The sequence below is a fragment of the Pogona vitticeps genome, chromosome 3 (assembly GCF_051106095.1).
Source record: "Pogona vitticeps strain Pit_001003342236 chromosome 3, PviZW2.1, whole genome shotgun sequence".
NCBI lineage: Eukaryota > Metazoa > Chordata > Lepidosauria > Squamata > Agamidae > Pogona > Pogona vitticeps.
Window position 1 is genome coordinate 47,963,756 of NC_135785.1, and position 20,957 is coordinate 47,984,712.

General features: G+C 38.7%; 1 protein-coding gene across 2 annotated transcripts in view; it reads right to left on the minus strand.

Moving 5' to 3' along the window:
• VPS8 (VPS8 subunit of CORVET complex) overlaps window positions 1-20,957 on the minus strand; it is a 113,519-nt gene that overhangs the window by 36,665 nt on the left and 55,897 nt on the right. For both annotated transcript variants that reach the window (XM_020787413.3, XM_020787412.3), the window contains 9 exons: window positions 18,088-18,172; window positions 17,573-17,671; window positions 13,641-13,730; window positions 9,182-9,228; window positions 4,018-4,159; window positions 2,910-2,999; window positions 1,690-1,732; window positions 1,294-1,397; window positions 716-797 (listed from right to left, as the gene is read on the minus strand). In XM_020787413.3, the coding sequence (XP_020643072.2) occupies window positions 716-797; window positions 1,294-1,397; window positions 1,690-1,732; window positions 2,910-2,999; window positions 4,018-4,159; window positions 9,182-9,228; window positions 13,641-13,730; window positions 17,573-17,671; window positions 18,088-18,172 (782 nt within the window). The remainder of the gene's footprint in view (window positions 1-715; window positions 798-1,293; window positions 1,398-1,689; window positions 1,733-2,909; window positions 3,000-4,017; window positions 4,160-9,181; window positions 9,229-13,640; window positions 13,731-17,572; window positions 17,672-18,087; window positions 18,173-20,957) is intronic.

Consider the following 20,957-nt stretch of genomic DNA (forward strand, 5'->3'; position numbering starts at 1 on the left):
AAATATTCTCCACAGAAAGAGGGATGATTCAACAGTTAAATCTGAAAGAAAATACAATACGCCTGAAAACTACTTCTAAAATCATGCTTTGTAGATCAAAACCTAATTTCACATGTTAGTTCTATCTAGATTTACCTAGCTGAAATCTTATTGAGTAATTATGCTTGTGTAACTTGACATTCTGCAAGTAGTAGTGCTCATAACAGCACGGCAGAAGTAGTATTCACAAAGCATTTCCACAGGCACATTGTGCAGTTGATTGATGAAGCAACTATGCAACCAGTCACACAATTGAATTGGGCAATCCTAACTGCCAATCCTAACTGCCTGGATAGAATGCCCGGCACGTTTACACATGGACTTTATGCTGCTCCTAGACAAACAGGATTTCAGCCACTGAAATCAATAGTACTTAAGTTAGCTGTGCCCAAGAAGGCTCGTTCATTTCAATGGACCTACTCAAGTAGGACTAACATTGTATTTAGCCCTAAGGTTTAGATTCATAAGTTTGCTATAGGGAATGAGGAACAAGCAAGCAGAAAAGGCTATATCAATATCTTTGTAGTACAGGAACAAAAATATTCCTGATACTACAGCTATGCAGTATTCACTCTGTATGAGCTTGCAAACATGCTCACTCTCTACAATTTTCTTTGGACTTCCAAAACCACACAATAATAAAGTATGTGGTACCACTGCAGACCTATATACTTACATTCCGAGTAATGGCATAGCACTGTAGAACCAGATAACTTTTGGGGGGTCATCATTGCTTCCAAGAGTGGAAACCACAGTGCCTTTAAAAAGGAAAGAAAATGGAATGCCATGACTGCCAGTTTGTACACCTGAACCAGGAAATATTTTGGCCCCCAAATAGTGGCTATCGCTGGGCTTTATGAAGGATAAGGCTAGAAAATAAAAAAGGCTTGTAACTAAAACCCAACTAGATGTTATGGTTAAGGAATGGCTTCTGCCAAAAACAGGTACCACTCACCTACCTTATCCTTGTTCTGTGATGATTAGTAACATTTAGGTCACATTATGTATTGGGTTTTCCTAACCCAAATGGGTATTAATGGCTGCCAGCAGTGAGAGCCATGGAAAATTGGGATCTTGCACTATCCAAACAGGAAGTCTCTCTTATAAATTACAGTGCAGGATGGGATGAAATTAGACAAATATTTACAGAAACAACCATACACTTACACTAATGTTATAGAAAATAGGTCTAATAAAAACACACAAAAAAGTCCTTCCTAGGCTTTAGAGAATACTTTAGAGAATACTTCTTACTTCTCTCTGCTCTTGATTCAGTTTGTGTGAATTCCTCTGGCAAAGTGAAATTGTTTTTCCCAAGGTGTCTTCAATTTCTTTTAATGAAGAAAACTGTGTTGAATCTATATTTGAGGAAGAAGTAACAATTAGATACTACAGTAGTACAAATGCAGCTGAAACCTTATGGAAGAGAAAAATCACAGAGCTTGACTGGGAAGATATTTATATGAAAATTAGTAGTAAGAAAGTGAGAAGCAAAACACATCTGACTGAAGATCTAGGTCTGGAATCATTCCAACAGAACATTCAAAACTAATGAAATCATAATCAACGTAACATTATTCTATTTTATTCAATAAACACGTACTTAGTGCAGAAAAATCCAAGAAGAAAACTCTGTTTTTAAAAACTCACTTTCATCTTCACGTGTAAGTGTCCACAGCCTCTTTTTTAGAAACTGGGGGAAAATATATCTTGTATTAGTTGAATTCCCAAGATATTTTATATAACATGCATTACTATTTGTTCTGATCCCTTCCCTTCACTCCAAGCCTTCACTGTCTTTCTACAGCAGTTTGCTCTTTCTGTGAAAAGAGTGACAGGAGGAATCACACAGGAACAAATCAAGAAGCTAATTATTGACTTCATTTGGTCCTATTAGCATCATCAGTTATTGACTTAAAATATTGTTATACAGTGGTGCCTCGCAAGACGATGTTAATTCATTCCGCGAAAATCGCTGTTAAGCAAAAACATTGTCTTGCGAAACACATTTTCCCATTTAAATGCATTGAAAACCTGATAATCTGTTCCAATGGGAATGGATTGTCATCGTAAAGCGAAAATTGCCATAGGAAACATCGTTAAGCAAAATGTGGTTCCCAAGCAAAGACAGCCGTCTAACGAAACAGAGACCATTAAAAGACTCGTATAGCGAAGCAAGACCAAGCTGACAAAAACATCGTAAAGCAAAAAACAGGGACCTAAAATTTAACCGTCTTGCGAGGCAAGGTCCCTAACATCGTAAAGCGAAAATCGGCCATAGGAAACATCATTAAACGAAGCGCAAGATCGCTCCGAAAATCTCAAAGTAAAGCGAATTCGTCATCATGCGAAGCAATCATCTTGCGAGGCACCACTGTACTGCCTTTTAGGGTAATGCTCTCAGACTAACATCAAGTTACACATTAGCATTGGTGAACTTTTACATGAGGCTGCCATATTGGGCAACAGCCCCACATTCAGTGATTTGGCTTAGTATCAGGCACAATGATACCCGTGTGTATACATGTGCATGCTTTCCCCATGTTCTGTCACTGTGGAATCCCCAGTGGTACCTATATAAATCAGAGTAAGAGCATGTAGAAGGCAAAGATCTCTGAAGATTTCAGCCTATGATCAGACACTTATTATTTTTTTATTATGTTAAAGGTGTTAAGAAAAAATGAATCCATTCATATGGAAAAAAACTGTAACAGTATGTTAAAATATCGAATAATTTGAAATAAATGTGACAGCTTTAAGCCTTCATTTCAAAAGAACTTCAACTATAATCCTTAATGCTAACAGTTCCATAACAGGTCTCTCTAGTAAGCGACCACTACATTTCAAAACAATATCCTAGTCTACCATACCTCCAGCAAAACTAAGAAGGCACTATGAATATCTCCTTTCTTCTCAAGAAGATAGGAAGACGCTTCATGAAGTTGGTGTTTTTGTACAACCTGAGGAAAATGCCACATGTTAATTAACAATTTCAGGTAATGCACTTTCTATTTTTAGATGAGTACTTTATAACTTCAGAAAAGCCACAAACAGTATCCTGACACAAGAGATCACACATTTTCCACTGCAGGAGGAGTGGAGAATCAGCCTATTGGAGATGATTTTGAGAAGTGCACTGGTTGGCCTGAGAAAGGCTAAACACCTTAGCCCCATCTGACTTTCTTCTCCTGATTGCAGCCTCCAATGGCTATAGGTTTTTTAAAGGTACATAACATTCTGTATGACATGTACCCAAGAATGTCCAATGTTTTTATCATACAATAAAACACAGATAATTCTAGCTTCACAGACGTATTTTAACAATTCAGTGGCTGTAGTCTTTTGAACTGTGGCATATGGAAATAGGATTGCCATAGCAAACTAACAGCAGAAGTACCAGCTGTGTAACAGAAAAGTAACAGAGTCCTATTTCAAACAAAGTAAGCTTTTGCTAAACCCATTTGGAGCCAAACAAGGTAACCAGTTAATTAAACTAGGAAACCACTGCTCAGTTTTGATTTGGATACTGTACAACAAAGTAGTGTCTGCAAAGCACAAGGGACAATACTGAAGGATATTGATATTCTTCCATAGCCAGATTGTCCTCCAGAAGATTTGGACTACAGTACAAACCTTATTACACTTTATGATTAGCTTGCTGATGGTCATTGAGGTTGCTGAGAGTTATAGTCCAGAACAAAAGTCTTTTGTTAGAGAGGCTTACACACATAGGCCAACCATACTTGGTCCCATATTCTTTAGACATCTAGGCATCTATGCATGTCCAACTCACAGATCTATGCTTAATATACGGACATCAGGGCACGACCAAAGAAGCCATGTGAATTTAGATGCAGAGTGAGTGACACAAGCCACCAGCCCCTTTAATTGCATAAAGGAGGCTGACTTGAGTGGAAATACCTTGAAGATATACTTTTCCTGTGATTTCCATCCCATTTCCAAGCTATTTTACTTTACCTGAATTGCCTCTTCCAGCCTGTATGTCTCTAGGAACTGTAACGTTTCTAAAACCTGGTCAGGATCATATTGACACAGCAGCTCAATAAACTGTTCAGTAACAGTGGGAGAAATCTGAAACATGTCTTGATTGACATTTTCCCTAGATCAAGAAATAACACAATACATTTAGAATCTATTGTACTTTAGCCCAGGAGATTATGCAGAGTGGGCAGTCGAATCATATACAGAAAGTACACCAAGTCATATCATTATAATTTACAAAATATAGTATGACATTTTTGTTGGTGAGAGGTTCAAGGAATGATGGGATTTTGACTAACAGGGGAAAGTGACATAAATGTGGGCAGAACACAAGAAATGTAAGTAATACATGGGCTTACTAGTTGAAATACTGTCAATGATTAAGGTCTTACTAGCTTTCTTCACTTACACACAATGAAACTCACAGACAATGGAACTCACATTAAGCAGGACTGCAGATAAGAAAACTATTGTAAAGGAAGTACCAGATGCTATGCATGGCAGACAACTCAAGCAGTGCAAAAAAGAAGAATCCTGTTTGTCTTGAAAGGTGAGTATGCTACATATCATTTGCTACAATTTAAGACAAACCTGAAACCTGTTAGAACTGAAAGTGAACACACCAGGCATATATCTGCCTTCTGTACATATGTTTGCCTGTCACTCCAGATGGACTTTGTGACCGCACATTAGACTTGATACCCGACTGTAGTGTAACTACACTGAAGGCAATGGAATTACAGAGCAGATTAGTCTGGCACAATTAATTTAGCTAGAGATTTAGTTTAAAGTAGGCACAGGGCTGGTTGATGGGGGTGGGGGAGCAATGTGAGGCTTCAGCATGCCTTGGGAAACAAACAGAAGCAGGAGCACTTTTGTGTGTGACCAATGAGCAGTTGTATCAGCAACATATGCTGCTTCAGCTCAGAAAACAAACATCACTGCATTTTAAATCTAATCTTCTTTGATTCTTCTTCTTAGATTCTCTCACAAACAAAAGGTATAAAAAACAACAACAACAACAAAAAACCAGAGAGCAAGGGCACATGTCACCTGAATTGCACAGTGATCACTGGAAACTGCTTCGATGGGATGATTTCCCTTCCCTTATTATATATTTTTATTATACAGTATGTTTCTTGACATAGACAGATTTCTTGACAGAATCAGCTTCCTCTTGGAAGCAGCAATACTGTACTAGCATAGAAACTTCCCAAAAAGAACCAGAATGAAGCTATGAATGAAATTATATTACAGTCATACAGAATCTATGTGCAACAGACTCTATATTATCAAAGTAATGTTGGTATATCTGGTTCTTATTTGGGAATGGTAGTTTCTATAGCTTTTATTGCTATTCAGTTTTACCAACTTTGCTTCAATCTGACACTTCAATAGTACAGTAGTGCCTCGACTTACGAACATCCCGACTTATGACCATTTTGATTTGAGAGCAGCTCTGGCTGCAAAATTTTGCTTCAACTTGTGGCCAGAGCTTTGAGCTGTGACTGGAAAAAAGGCAGGGGAAAAAGGGGAGGAATTCAAATTTGCTAATCATTTGTAGGTGAAGAGGCTGCTTCTTTGTAGCTCTTTCGGCCCAACGGTTACAGCGAGTGCGTTGGAGGAGGCTTTGGACTGCCTGGAGCTGCTTTCTGCTCCTGAGTAAGTCCTGTACACTTCCTTTGGATGAAGGGTGGGAGGGGGGCTTATGTTTCTGTGCTGTGATTTTTGTGTGTGTTTTGGTCTGTTTTTTTCTCCAGCCCATCGCATTTGGGCTGGCTGTGTGTGGGGGGATTGTATTTGAGTGTTTTTTCCCCAGCCCCATCATGTTCCACTGGGGCTGGCTGTGTGTGTGTGTGTGTGTGTGTGTGTGTGTGTGTGTGTGTGTGTGTGTGTGTGTGTGTGTGTGGTTGTGTTTTTTTCCCCAGCCCCATCGCGTTCCACTGGGGCTGGCTGTGTGCGTGTGGGGTTGTTTTTGAATGTTTTTCCCCAGCCCCATTGCGTTTTGCTAGAGCTGGCTGGTGTGTGTGTGTTTCGGCCCCAATGCGTTCTTATGGGGCTTGTAGTGTGTTGTTGTTGTTTTTGTTGTTATGTGTTTTTTTCTGGCTGGAACGGATTAATGAGGTTTCAATTTATTTCTATGGGAAATGGTGCTTCGACTTATGACCATTTCAAGTTACGCCCATCTTCTGGAACAGATTATGGTCGTAAGTCGAGGCACCACTGTACTTTGAATAGGTACAGTGGTGTCTCGATTTATGGACATCCCTACTTACGACCATTTCGAGTTATGGCTGCAAAATTTTGCTTCTACTTGTGACCAGAGCCTCCACTTATTAATAGAAAAAGGTAGGGAAAAAAGGCGGGAAATTCAAATTTCTAACTGTAGTTAGCTTCTTTGTAGCTCTTTCGCCCCAGCAGTTAGAGAGTGTGTCGGAGGAAGCTTGGGACTGCTTCCTTCTACTTCTGAGTGAGCGTGTGTGTGTGTTTGCAGGGAGGCTTCGGGCTGCTTTTTAAAAACTGTTCTGGGTGTTTTTGCAGTGTGGTTTTGAGCTGGGGGTTTATGTTTCTGTGCTGTGATGGGTCTTGCAGGAGGGTTGTTTGTTTTTTGGTCCCCCCTCATTTCCGATGGGGTTTTTGTTGCTTTTTGGAGTGTGTTTTCCCATTTCCAATGGGTCTGGGGGTTTGGTTGCTTTTTGGAGAGTTTTTCCCCATTTCCGATGGGTCCTGCATGCTTCCCTTGCTTTTTCCTTAGTTTTCTTTGAATTCTCAACGTGCCCCCTTTGTTCTCCATACATTTCCAATCTGCTCCGTTTGTTTTTTGTGCATTTCCCATGGGTCTTACATGCTTGATTGCTTTTCTCCCCCCCCTTCAGCTGGAAGGGATTAATCGCATTTCCAATGAGTCTTGCAGTGATTTTTTTGGTGATTTTTTCCCTTCAGCCAGAATGGATTAATTGTATTTCAATGCATTCCTATGGGAAATGGTGCTTCAATTTACGACCATTTCGAGTTACGTCCATCTTCTGGAATGGATTATGGTTGTAAGTCGAGGCACCACTGTATGTTTGTGTTTTTGTTTTTTACTAAATAAACAAGCTGAATCATCAGCTAGTGATGGAACAATAATAACAGATTTCCAGGAAGGCAGTTGATGACACACACTTCTCTAAAAGCAGCAACATCAAGGCAAAATGAAGACAAAATACTACGGAGCTTACTGTAGTGCCCCACATGCACAATGCTAGGAAAACTCATCTTTTTGGCTTTCAACTAGGTTTTCCAAACACACATAGCTATGAAGAACCATCTGGCTTTCTGTATTCTATTTCTATATTATCTTTCCATGCTATGCTTCTAACTTTCTGTTAATTCTGGTTCCTCCTCTATTTCCTCTCCCCACACCATCACCACCACCTACACTTTGTATTTTTAATCCATATGAATTTCTATAGTTTAAGTACAGAAATCTAAAAGGTCTCTTTATTTAAAACTCTGACAAATTACATATATTATCCAACAGACACTAATTGTCAAAAGCTTTAAGTGTGTGTGTATGTATTACTGCAAATAGCATGTACACACAAAGAATTAATGAAATGAAAATAACATATTTAATTAAAGAAAAAAACACATAAAGGCATTTCTAAAAATGACTTGAAGCAATTCTTTGTACTACAAGTACTACAATAGTTTAAAATAGATTACTGCAACAAATTATACATGAGGTTGCCGTTGAAGACAGTTTGGAAATGACAACTGATACAGAGTACAGTAACTAGAACACTTGTAGGAGCTATTCTCCTCTTTACTGGTTATATTTGCTGCCTGTTTCTGGAAATAATTCACTGTGCTGGTTTTGGCCTTTAGACAAGTAAATAGTTGAGACTGTGTCATGTCAAGAGCTACCTATACAGTGGTGCCTCGACTTACAAACTTAATCCGTATCGGAATGTTGTTCTTAAGTTGAAATGCTTGTAAGTCGAAGCACCCTTTCCCACTGAAATGCATAGGAACAGGATTAATCTGTTCCAGCATTTAAAAACAAACAAACAAACAAAATTATGAAACACACAAAAAGCCCATCGGAAGGTGCTGGGGCTTTAAAAAAAAACATTGAGCAATCCCCATGTTGGGACTGCAAAAAACAACACAGCACAGAAACATAACCCCCCCTCAGCTGAAACGCACCCTGCAAAACCCACCCAGAAGTTTCTAAAAAGGGAAAAGCAGCACCTTACCAGGCAGACGGAAGCCTCCTCCGATGGCGCACACTCCTGCACTGAGGCTGCACGGCCTGTCCACGGAGGAGCCCCTCCGATTTGCGTGCCTCAGCTCAGCCCAGCGCCTTTGGGCTGCCATTACTCATGAGTAGACCCACTCCTTTGGCCACCCTTACTCATGAGTAGACCCGCACCAGGGATGGGCAGGGAGTGCACCGGCTTCCTGCGCCCTGCAGCAATCCAGAGCCGCCCCCATCTCAACTTCCTCCTCCTGCGCCACAGGAGTAAAAAAGTTCCCTGATCCTCTACTCTAACCATTGGGGCAAAAGAGCTACAAAGAACCAGCCTCTTCACCACCAATGGTTTAAATTTCCCACCTTTTCCCCCTGCCTTTTTATGTTCTTACGTCAAAGCTCCGCTCGCAAGTCAAAGCAAAATTTTCAAAATGTTTGTAGGTAGGGGCATTCGTAAGTCGAGGCATCAATGTATGTGTTCACACATGCCCAAGTCTTAAGGTCAGCACTCCCCTTTAGCCCACCAGAGGAGGACTTTAGAATTGACTAAGGACAGGGATTTTTAATGGTGGAAATTTCTTCTCCATGTATTCTGGCTATTCACTGTTAAAAATCTATTAATTTTTGCATCTGAAGCTTTAAAACACTCGCAAGGCTGCTGCATGAGTGTGCTTATTGATAACTCTATTGTCACATATTCTGTAATTTTGTAAGTCATATTGAACTCAGAAAGGGAGATTAGATATATTTCAAATACTTTTATTTAAATAAATAAAAAATAAATTTATTTTTTATTTTATATTTAGAAGTCTACAAAGTTTTATATTTTTATTTAAAAATGGACAAATCACACTTGTACACTGTACATTCAAGAATTAAAACAGAATATATAAGCATACATACCTTGGGTCAAGTAGGCTTTTCAAAAACTGGAACAGCAGATACCGATCCTGACAGGCAAATGGGGGGGGGGGGGGAATGAATTGCATTTACTTTACGATTTTTTTTAAAAAAATTAATTTTAGTAGCTGCAAAATAAACACTCAGACTCTCTCTCACACACACACATACCATATTTGCAGAAATTTGGAACATTAGCCCTACTATGCATGTGGTTTAAAATAAAATCACTATTTGTGAAATCAGATGCAGCAAGGAGTGAAAACATTTGTCAAACAACTTGGGTCCAACCTATCCAAAGACCATATGCCCATTATGAGCCTGGCTGGGTGTTAAGATCATCAGGAGCAGCCTTTCTCTCAGACCCTCATAGGTCTGTCTGATGGGGACACAGGAGAGGTCCTTCTCTATTATTGCTCTCAGACTTTGGAGCTCCCTCCCACAGGAGGCCAGACTGGCTCCATCTTTGCTATCCTTCTGCAAGACATCTCTCTTCATACAAGCTTTTCCTCAGTGACTGGCTGCCTGAGCGAGATTTTTAAGTGGATAGTTCTGCCTTACTGCTTTGAATGTATTGTTTTTGTTTACCATTTTTCAGAGTGGTATTTGTTTGATCCTTTTAAATATTTGCATACTTATTTTTAGCTTTAAATATTATCTCTTAATGATGTAAGCCACCTTGGCTTCTTTTTCAGGAGAAAGGCAGAGCAAAATATTTTTAAAGAAATAAATAAATTCTAGTGACTGACTAAATCTACATTTTATTTAATTAAAATATTTATATCCTATCTTTCTCCTGAAAAGGACCCAAGACAGCTTGTAGTATTTAAAAAAGAAACAATATTATGTGCTAAAAAGCTAAAAACAATAAATCATAATGTAAAAAGGAATTACATGAATATGATATTAAAACTAGTGGATAAGAACAATACTAAAAATACATTAAAAGCAACAAAAGCATAATCAGTCTCATTTTTAAAAAAATCCCTCTTACTAAGGGACAACCTGCTTGAAGAGAAAGGTCAGATTTCCCTAAAATCAGATTCACCTACTTCTAAATTCAAAGGCAACTTTGCTACAAATGTAAGTTACAATACCTGACCTTCTATAAAAGGATCCAAACCACTACAGCCCTGGATACCTGAAGGACCACCTCCTTCCATATGAACCTACCCGGCAGTTAAGATCTAGCCAGGGGGCCCTTTTGAAAGAGCCGTCCCTTAAGGAGGTAAGAGGGATGGCTTGTAGACAAAGGGCCTTTTCAGCAGATGCCCCCAGACTATGGAATGCCCTCCCGACTGAGATTCGTCTGGCGCCGACGCTGATGACATTTCAGCGCCAGGTCAAAATCTTCCTGTTCCAGAAGGCTTTTTAAATATTAGCTGTGGGTCCGATGGCAATTTTTATATATATTTTAATTGTATTTTAATTGTTCTAAATTGTATTGTATTTTAATTGTTGTAAGCCGCCCAGAGACCTTTGGGTAGTGTGGGCGGCATATAAATTAAATAAATAAATAAATAAATAAATAGATAGATAGATAGATAGATAGATAGATAGATAGATAGATAGATAGATAGATAGATAGATAGATAGATAGATAGATAGATAGATAGATAGATAGATAGATAGATAGATTAAAAACAATGACATCATCATAGCAACCCTTTTTAGAAAGATCTTAACACAGACTTTGATTGCTATCCAAATTGGTGCTAAAACTAAAAGACTCACAATAAATTATCTTGTTAGGTTTAGTTTCAGATTTACAGAAACTGCAAAAATAAGTTAGATTAAAAAGAGTTGTTCTCTTAGTTTCCTACATAGTTTTTAAAAACCTGTTAAGATGTCAAGTGATAGATCTGGCCAAAAGTAGAATTATGCATAATGGTGGACCAATTAACCAATTGCTTCTGCAAAAACTATTTCCTAGCTGCTTCTAAAATGGTTCAGTGGCTGAATGACAAGTTCTCCATTAGCAAGTGCAATTAGTGTCAGGAATATCAACAAGACACAAAACAAAAGCAGAAACAAAACAAAAAATAAAGCAGACAAAATTGTTATGGGAAATTAAAGACTAATTGCTATATTTTAATGTGAGCTTTTGTGAAACAAGTCCATTTCTTCAGACATAAGAGAGAGACTACCACACTCTCACAATTCCTGTTGTTCGTGAACATTCCTAAAATGTTCCTCAGCTGAGAAACATTTGCTCTTGGCAGAACATTTATGTTTGTGGCATACAAAACAAGCATAAGAGAAATTCAATAAGATACTTATAAAAATAATCCTGTTAAGCATTGGAAAAGCTTGGCATTGATGCCTGATCCATAAAGTAAGCCTTCAATCCAAACAAGATAGAATGTGGGCCAAAGGTGATTTTTTGCCATACTCAACTACATTCGTATATACAGTACTATACAGATCAAGGCAGGAATCCAATTTTTGCATTAGGTGACTAAGGGAAGCTGGGTCTTACATATAAAATAGTAAAATGGCACAATCCAAGCAATTTAAAACCAGGCAGCAGCTAGCTAAAATAAGATGGCATTGAGGCCTGATGGTGCAACGTATTGGAGCAGAGGTACTAGATGTATAAATTTAAAAGGAGCTGACATTGAAGCCTCATGAAAGACACGAGTCTTCGGCAGCCTCTTAAAATTAAGGAGAAAGGGAGCCAGGTGACGCTCCACTGGAAGGTGATTTCAAAGATTTGGTGTCACCATCAAGAAGGTCTGATTTCTTTTAGAAGATTTTCTGGCCTCCTTCAGTATAACCATGTGGAGGAACACAGATTGAGAGGATCTGGTGGCATGGGAGGACGGCCTTGAAGAAAGACACTCTGGCAAGAAACCTGGTCCCAAACCATGAAGGGTTTTGTAAGAAAGCATCAATACCTTGAACTTGATCTGGGATGCAACTGGTAACCAGTGCAGGTGAGCCAGGGCAGGGGAGATGTGATCAAATCTGCTCACACCAGCTATGAGCCTGGCAGCTGCATTCTAAACTCACTACAGTATACAGGCAAACCTCAAAGGAAGTCCCACATAGAGAGCATTATAATAGTCGATCCTGGAGATAACCAATGCATGCACCAACATCCTGAGGTCTCCTTCGTCTATGTATGAGAGCAGAGCTGGGTGATGAGCCTCAGTTGATTAAAGGCTAACCTGGAAAGAGCCAGGCCCAGGAGAACTCCCAGATTCCAAGCTCTGTCCCTAAGTGGTAAGTCTACATCCAGCCTATGGAGAGAATCCCGAACCAGTCAGAGGCACCCCCCCCCCAAGATCTCCATCTTGTCCTGGTTCCGACTGAGCCTGTTAGCCGTGGTCCATTCCAGCACTGAAGTCAGACACCAATCCAACATTCAGACAGCATCCACCACAGAGGTAGAAAAGGAGAGACAGAATTGCATATCATTGGCGTACTGATGATACCACACCCCAAATTTCTGGATGACATTGCTGTTGCAGCAGCTCAACCTCTGCTTGTGCAAGGAGCTACTGGATACAAGTATCTCTGCATGTGAATGAGAAAAAAATTCAAACCACCTGCACAATTTGTTGCACAAACAGTTTAACTGAAAAGGATCCTATCCTTAGTATGGAACAGTAAGCAGGAGGAACATACAATCCCCACTCAGTGTTCGCTTTAGATGCAATCTTACAGAACATACTGTACTCCATTCCTAGCTGTAAAAGAGCTCCTTTGCAACTGCAACACTAAATGTTGGGAAACTGAGAGAAGTTGAAGCTAGAGATACAATGCACACAGAAGATACTTAAGGTTCTTTTTAACTAAAGATAACACACCACTATGTATTGTTTAATATTCACTGCAGCAGAAATGTAGAAAAAACAAAGGACAATAGAAATGTAGAGAAGACAAAATAATGTAAAATATTGTCCTGTTTAAATTATCTCTTACAGGGCAATTTAAAGAACAAGGAAATAGTATTCTAGATAGAAGAAAGAGGAAAACTGAAAGCAAAAAGACAAAAGCTGGAGAAGAGGCCACCAGTAAATGCTAATACTGTGTGTCAATGGAAGGAGAGAGGAGTTTAAGAGAAAGTAAGAAAACATAGAGGCATAGTTTGGAGCAGAGACTGGAATACACAGAGCAGAATCAGATAAGATAAATGAGCAAAAAGGGTAGGATTAAGACAAGAGCTTCAAGTTTATCACCATTCTTCAGAAGCAACAAAGTAGTAACTGATGCCATTTTAAGAGATGAAACTTAGAACAATGGCACAAGAGATGGAGTCAGTCTATCATTATTATCGTACAAAATTTGTGTACTCCTCCCTGAGATGTCATGATTATTAGAGATCTTCAAAAAATTGGTTTGGCAATTCTGAGTCCAAACTCTGATTTTAAATAAAAGCCCACTGCCATAATTCGCAAACCTCTTCTCCCATAATTTTAATTTTCTGCTCAATGAGAGGTATCCATGAAGTCTTTACCTGCAGGTTCTGAATAATGTCCTCAATTTGGTCACTGAAGTGAATGGAAATCAGATCAGCTGCTTTAAAGGGACTTATTGAGATCAGCTCCTGAGAAAGAAGAAAAAAGGAAGGAAGAAATTATCATTATATTTCCACTAATGCAGAGTTTATATATACACTAACAAATACATTTCTGATATGCCACAGTAAATTCAAAAAGAAATTATATTTGAAATATTTTCAAAAATAAGTAAGTTAACAATTTTATTTTTTATTTATTTAATCTATTTTTATGCCGTCTTTCTCCCAGTGCAGTGAGCTAAAGATTTTTAAAAGATGGATGATTAAAAGGAGCAAATAAGTTCATCTGTGATGCAGCTATTACTCCACTGACCAAAATGGAAATGTGAAGAACACAAATTGCCTTAGAACACCCCATACTTCCTTTTGAGTCTGCTGACAGTCTCATTGCCTTCTACGTATATTCAAGCAGTTTACCTTAACGCTGAACTAAATAACCAGTATGTAACCAATATAAAAATGTTTGCAGAGCAGAGGGCATATCCAGACAACTGTACTTATTGGTTCTCACACAAAATCCAATATTTCCTTACAACAGGCAGATTTCTTTCATAAGCCAATTCAGCTACAGAATATGAATGCAAATTTGGTTCAGGTTCTTATTTTTATGCCCAGCTTCTATAGAAATAAAATTGCTCTGGGGTTACTGTGATATAGTTACATGAAAAATATATTTAGCTAGAATACCACTGGATTTCAGTTTAAATAATTTGATTTAAACAGATTGTAGCCTCAGATTTTTTAAAGGAAAATTTGACTGCAATCTGCATATATACATTTTCCTAATGTATTGTAAACATTAACTAAAAACACATACTTTCACACTTAGTACCTGAAATAAGAATTATTATGGATACCAGTATTAGCCAAAAGCACTGCTGGATTGCTTCTGACATGAACAAGCCAGTTTTAAGAAGTAAAATCCAAATCCTACTTTCATCTGAAAGGAACATACCCAGAAGCTAAAAAAGGACTTATCCTTGCCATACACACGTTCCTTCCTCAACAGTATTGTTAATGCTTTCCTTCAGCTGTCCTCAGCAGGATTCAGAACTATGCTGAGATTTTTATGAGGTTTCTTTCTTTTTTATTCCGACAGCAACAAAGATAGAACAAGTCATAATGCAGCAAGACGTGTATAGCTCTGATGCTTCTTATTGTGTAATTTTGTACACGCATACTTTACAAAAGTAATTGTCCAGTCCTATTTCTTGGTGGTGCTTGTTTTGGCTATATACACACTGGGCCACTGTGGAACAACAGCAACCCAAAGTCATAATAGACAAATCATCTCAAATCATAACAGTCACCCATGCCTCCACAGTGATTATTATGGCTGACTTGTCTAGAACTCTAACATTCTTAAATGAAACTAAGGTGTAAGATGGTCTTGTTGTTGTTTGTTTGTTTTGGGGTTTTTTGCAGATCTTCCAGACCTTGATAATTAAACTGGGAATGGTCTTTTACCTTATATGGAGTAAGAAATGGCTGATATACAAGCTAGATTTCAAAATGGAAGAGGCACTTCAGATCATACTGTATATATCTCGTGGCCATTGGAGCACACCAAAGAGTTTCAGAAGATCATTCTATGCCTTATAGACTACAGCAAAGCCTTTGACTTTGGGGATCATGAGAAATTATGACTGTTCTGAAAGAAATGGGTATACCACAAAACTTAATTGTCCTCATGCATAACCTGTATTGTGGACAAGAAGTTACTGTTAAGACAGAATATGGAGAAACAGAATGGTTTCCTATAAGCAAAGATGTCAGACAAGGGTGCATCCTCCCTTATCTTTTCAATCTGTATCCAAAACATATCCTACAGAAAGCCAGACTAGAGTCAGATGAAGGAGGATTGAAACATAAATAATATACAATATGAAGATATCACCATCTTGCTGGCAGCGAGCAGAAATGACTTGAAACAACTCTTAGTGAAAATTAAAGAGCAAAGTGCCAACACACGACTGTAGTTGAACATTAAGTAGACCAAAATCATGACTACAGAAGAACTACATCACTTTAATGTTGACAATGAAGAACTTAAAATAGTCAAATATTTTGTAAACCTTGGTTCAATCATCAATCCAAATGGAAACTGCAGCCAAGAAAGAAGACTGAGACTCAGAAGGGCAGCAATGAAGAAATTAGAAAAGATTAAGTATAAGGATGTATCACTCAAGATCAATACCAAGACTCTCCACATGACTGTATTTCTGGTTACTATGTAAGCAAGAAAGCAAGACAGTGAAGAAAGATGGCAGAAAGAAGAATGGATTCATCTGAAATATGGTGCTGGAGGATAGCCTCGCAGATACGCTAGACCAGTGATTCTTAACCTTTGTTACTTGGATGTTTTTGAACTGCAACTCCCAGAAACCCCAGCCAGCACAGTTGCTGGTGAAAGCTTCTGGGAGTTGCAGTCCAAAACTCCTCAGTAACCCAAGGTTAAGAACCAGTGCGCTAGACTGCCAAAAAGATGAATTAAGTGGGTCTTAAATCAAATGAAGGCTGAACTTCCTCTGGAATAAAAAAATGACAAAACAGGCTGTTGTACTTCAGGCACATCATGAGAAGACAAGATTTGCTGAAGAAGACAGTAATGTTAGAGAAAGTTGAAGGCAGCAGGGAAAGAGAAAGGCTAAATATGAGATGGAGTGATGTATAAAAGAAGTAATAGTCTTGAGTTTACAAGAGCTGAGCAAGGCTGTGAAGGACTGGAAATTTTGGAGGTCACTCATTCATAAGATTACCATACACACTGGAAGTAATTTGACAGCATATAATAACAACAGCTTTTTGTACTACTGCAAAACCAGTACCATAAGTTCAAAATCAGTATGGCTTCTGTTTTGCCATGGCATTTGTAGTCGTTTAGTCGTGTCCGACTCTTCGTGACCCCATGGACCAGAGCACGCCAGGCCCTCCTGTCTTCCACTGCCTCCCGGAGTTGGGTCAAATTCATGTTGGTTGCTTCGATGACACTGTCCAACCATCTCATCCTCTATCGTCCCCTTCTCCTCTTGCCTTCACACTTTCCCAACATCATGGTCTTTTCCAAGGAGTCTTCTCTTCTCATGAGATGGCCAAAGTACTGGAGCCTCAGCTTCAGGATCTGTCCTTCCAGTGAGCACTCAGGGGTGATTTCCTTCAGAATGGATAGGTTTGTTTTCCTTGCAGTCCAGGGGAGTCTCAAGAGTCTCCTCCAGCACCACAATTCAAAGGCATAAATTCTTTGGCGGTCAGCTTTCTTTATGGTCCAGCTCTCACTTCCATACATCGCTACAGGAAAAACCATAGCTTTGACTATTCGGACTTTTGTTGGCAAGGTGATGCCTCTGCTTTTTAAGATGCTGTCAAGGTTTGTCATCGCTTTCCTCCCAATTTCGTGGCTGCTGTCTCCATTTGCAGTGACCATGGAGCCCAAGAAAGTAAAATCTGTCACTGCCTCCATATCTTTCCTTTCTATTTCCTAGGAGATGATGGGACCAGTGGCCATGATCTTAGGGTTTTTTTTGATGTTGAGTTTCGGACCGTTTTTTGCCCTCTCCTCTTTCACCATCATTACGAGGTTTTTTAATTCCTCCTCACTTTCTGCCATCAGAGTGGTATCATATGCCATGACATTACTACCTTATTATTTACTGATACTGCTATTATTTTCAGTTGATTTTTATTGCATTATCTAGTTTTATTAGTTTAAGATTCATTTTTAAAACATTAACATTACCACGAACAGTTTCAGACAGTGTGATTTAAAAATAAAACAATCATAAAAGATCATCTTGCTTGCTAGATACCATTAGAATAACTGCAGTTAAATTGAGTTTATCCTGAAATGTATGAGTTAATATAAGTCATACCTCAATGTGTTTCACAGCTTTCTGCCACACAGATGTCTTTTCTTCTGTGCTGTACCCAGGAATTGAGAGTATATTGTGGATGTAAGTGAAAACTTCTTCCTTTAAAACAATAAATGGGAAGCATGAAAACATCACACACTAACTTGATAGTGTACTTCTCTATGATAAATTACATTATTCATTGAATGCTGAAACTCCATATATAAAACATAAAGTAATAGATAAAGTGCCATGAAACATTTTATGTGCCATTCCTACATCAAAGCCTCACTTTCCCCTATAACCTTCCCTTACCTAACGGGAAATGAATTTTTTAAAAAGTCTCAATTTGAAAATGAAATTCCTTTTCCTACTAACACACACAAACACATACACATGTGCACACATGCATGCATGCATGCGCACACACATACAGAGTCAGCCCACATCTGCTGAGAACTAGGATGAAAACTAGAAGGAAAACAGATCTCATCGACTCTCTCTCTATAATTGCTTAGGCATCTTCTCATCCTTACCTTTCTTAGAGGATCCCGCAAGTAGCAATCAATTATCTTATCATAGCGATGCTCCCGTTCATACATAAATTCACAAATCTGGTAGCTAAAATAAAACAAATTTTAATTTATTTGTGTTAAGAAGTCTCTTGCTTTCAATATCTTTTGGGGGTTAGGAATGACAGAATCTTAAGAAAGTCAGGGCTTTTAAGGCACAATATAAGCAACACACCTTTTTTTTTGTTTTTCTTTACAACCTGAAAATACACTAAGCTTTATCAGTAGAACATGCTTCCTTAATACTTTAGGGCTAATGACATACTGTCACTGCTCAGTATACATTCCGGCCACAATTAAGTACACATTCCATGTAGTGATAAAGTAATCTAGAATTAAATGCAGTAGTATGTTTTTCAAAAACAAAAATTAAAGATTTTTGAGTGAGTAAAGATCATGGGGGTGGGCATTCCCACTTTCCCAAAACATCACACTACAGCTTAGTATGTCACCGTAACACTATCCAGAGTCATGCATCCCTCCTTTTATAGAAAAAAAAAGGGGGGGAAGCAAGGGAAAACACCATTCTAACCATTCTGACATTAAAAAAGTAGAAGCCTCCAGTGGCATGAGAAAAAACTCTGAATCAGAAGCGAGAAGGGCTAAGCTGATTTGAATTGGCCTTGGTGTTGTGTAATCATTGAAAAATACTTTGATTCATCCATGCTAATGTAGAGCAAATTGTGAAGTATATGTCAGTGTAGTTGTGGCCTGAACAATGTGTACTGAATCAACCTCCTCTCTCCCATTCTCTTCTTTCACATTGTACTTGATGAAAGGATAGCGACCCTGAACGATTGTGTCACTGCTGTGATACATTAATTTAGCACTAGCTCACCTTTGTACAGACAAAATAAGGTAAGAAAGGAGACCCAGGAATTTTCAGATGGGTGGTATCAAAGGAAGGGAGACTGTGGGCTGTGAGTAACAAATTGCATCAGATTGAGGTTCAGTTTGGACACTGGCACCAACACAATCCACAGTCTTCATATGATCACCTGAACTGAATGCAACCATAGAACAGACTGCTAACAGAGAGGTTAACTGTATACTGTACACAGATTCTAATTCAAGGTTAGGTAAATTACATTCTCTTGCTAGTGTAGTCACACCCTCACTTGGATGCCCAAAAGGCCTTTGACAGAATACTTCACACAAATTCATGGTCAAACTCAGAGGAGACATCCATTTATGGAGTGTTAACTGACTTAAGAACAGCAAGCAGAGGGTAAAAATAACAGGTTGGTTCTGTCAATGAAGAGATAGATACAGGGAGGTTTCCACAAAATTGATTAAGATGGTTAGAACAGAAACAGGCTGTGAAGAGCTCCAAAAGGATGTTTCCACTTCAGAGTAATGGGCTTCAAAGTGGCAAACATTTTTCATTTTGAACAAGCAATACACACTAGGTCTACAAAAGAGATCTTGGATTGTCGCTTAATTTCTTAATAAAATTGTCAAGCCATTTGAAAAAAGGCAAATTTCATAATTGGAACAGGAACTGGAAGAAAATTGACAATAATCAATTGCCCTTAAACAATCTACTGTACTGTGTGACTGCACCTTAAAACCTGTAGCAAGTTATGTCCACTGTACCTCACAAAGGATGTTGCAGAGAAGGAAAAAAATGTAGAAAAGTGCAACTAAATACGCCAAGAGCCTCCTGCATAAGGAAGTGTTACAATATTTGGGGCTGTTTAACTTATGAAAAAAGAAAGGGAGGCATGACAGAAGTGAATAGAATAATGTATGGTGTGGGAAAAGTGGATCAGGAAATATTTTTTCCTTTTTCTCTCATAATAAAAGACCCTGAAGTTATCCACTGAAGCTGAAGAGTGATGGAAGGAAAAGCTTCATAATAGAAGGAAAAGGTTCTTAATATAATGCTGTGAAATTTAGTAACTCATGATATATTGACAGCCACCACCTTGGATAGCTTTAGATTTATGCAAGAGACATAGATATATTTTAAATATTTTAGGTACAGTCATGGAAGGTAAAGCTGTCAGCAAATACTAGTCACAATGGATATACATTTCCTCTAGTAGCAAGAGCAGTACGGCTCTGTACACCAACTGTGGGGGGAACGCTCACGTCCTGTTTGTGGACCTCCCAAAGGCATCTGGATGATCACTGTGTAAACAGAATGCTGGACTGGATAGGACTTTGATTTAATCCAGCACAGCCCTTTTTACTTTCTTAACATTCTCAAGCAGATGAAGGCAAATTGCCTATTGTTAGCAGGTAACAATGAAATCTTTTATGCATCTAAAATAAATGGGGTTTACTTCCATGTAGATTTGTACAAGATTCCAGCTAAAGACACACCTCTCAGATTTCGGCTGGTGGGGGGAGTTAAGGGGGGAAAATAAACCCTCACAGCTGATTTCCACAGCTCAAATGTACTATAACATCTGATAACGAAATTAAAAATAAGCCAAGTGGAATAACACTAGACTGATCTGGAAACACCGCATGTTCCTGCAAGTTGCAACAGCAGTAGAAGTCAGCTTAATGTGTATTCTCTTTTAAGATGCTGACCAAATCGGTTACCAGAAACTTGGCCATGAGGTTAGACTGTGTCGCCTGCTAAGGACCCAAGTCCGGCTGCAGAAACAAGACAACGTGAGAATGAGCACAAGGCTCACTGCTGAAAGCAGTTGCCAAGCAACCACCCCATGTGCTTTTCCTAGTTCCATCCATCTCCTGCAGATAATGCCAGCCTGGAGCTTTCGAGATTAGCGAGCTTCAATGAAATTACAGATGCAATAGGCTCCATCCTCATTAGGAAACCTATTGGGATCATCTGTGTTGAACCAGGAAGACTCAAAATA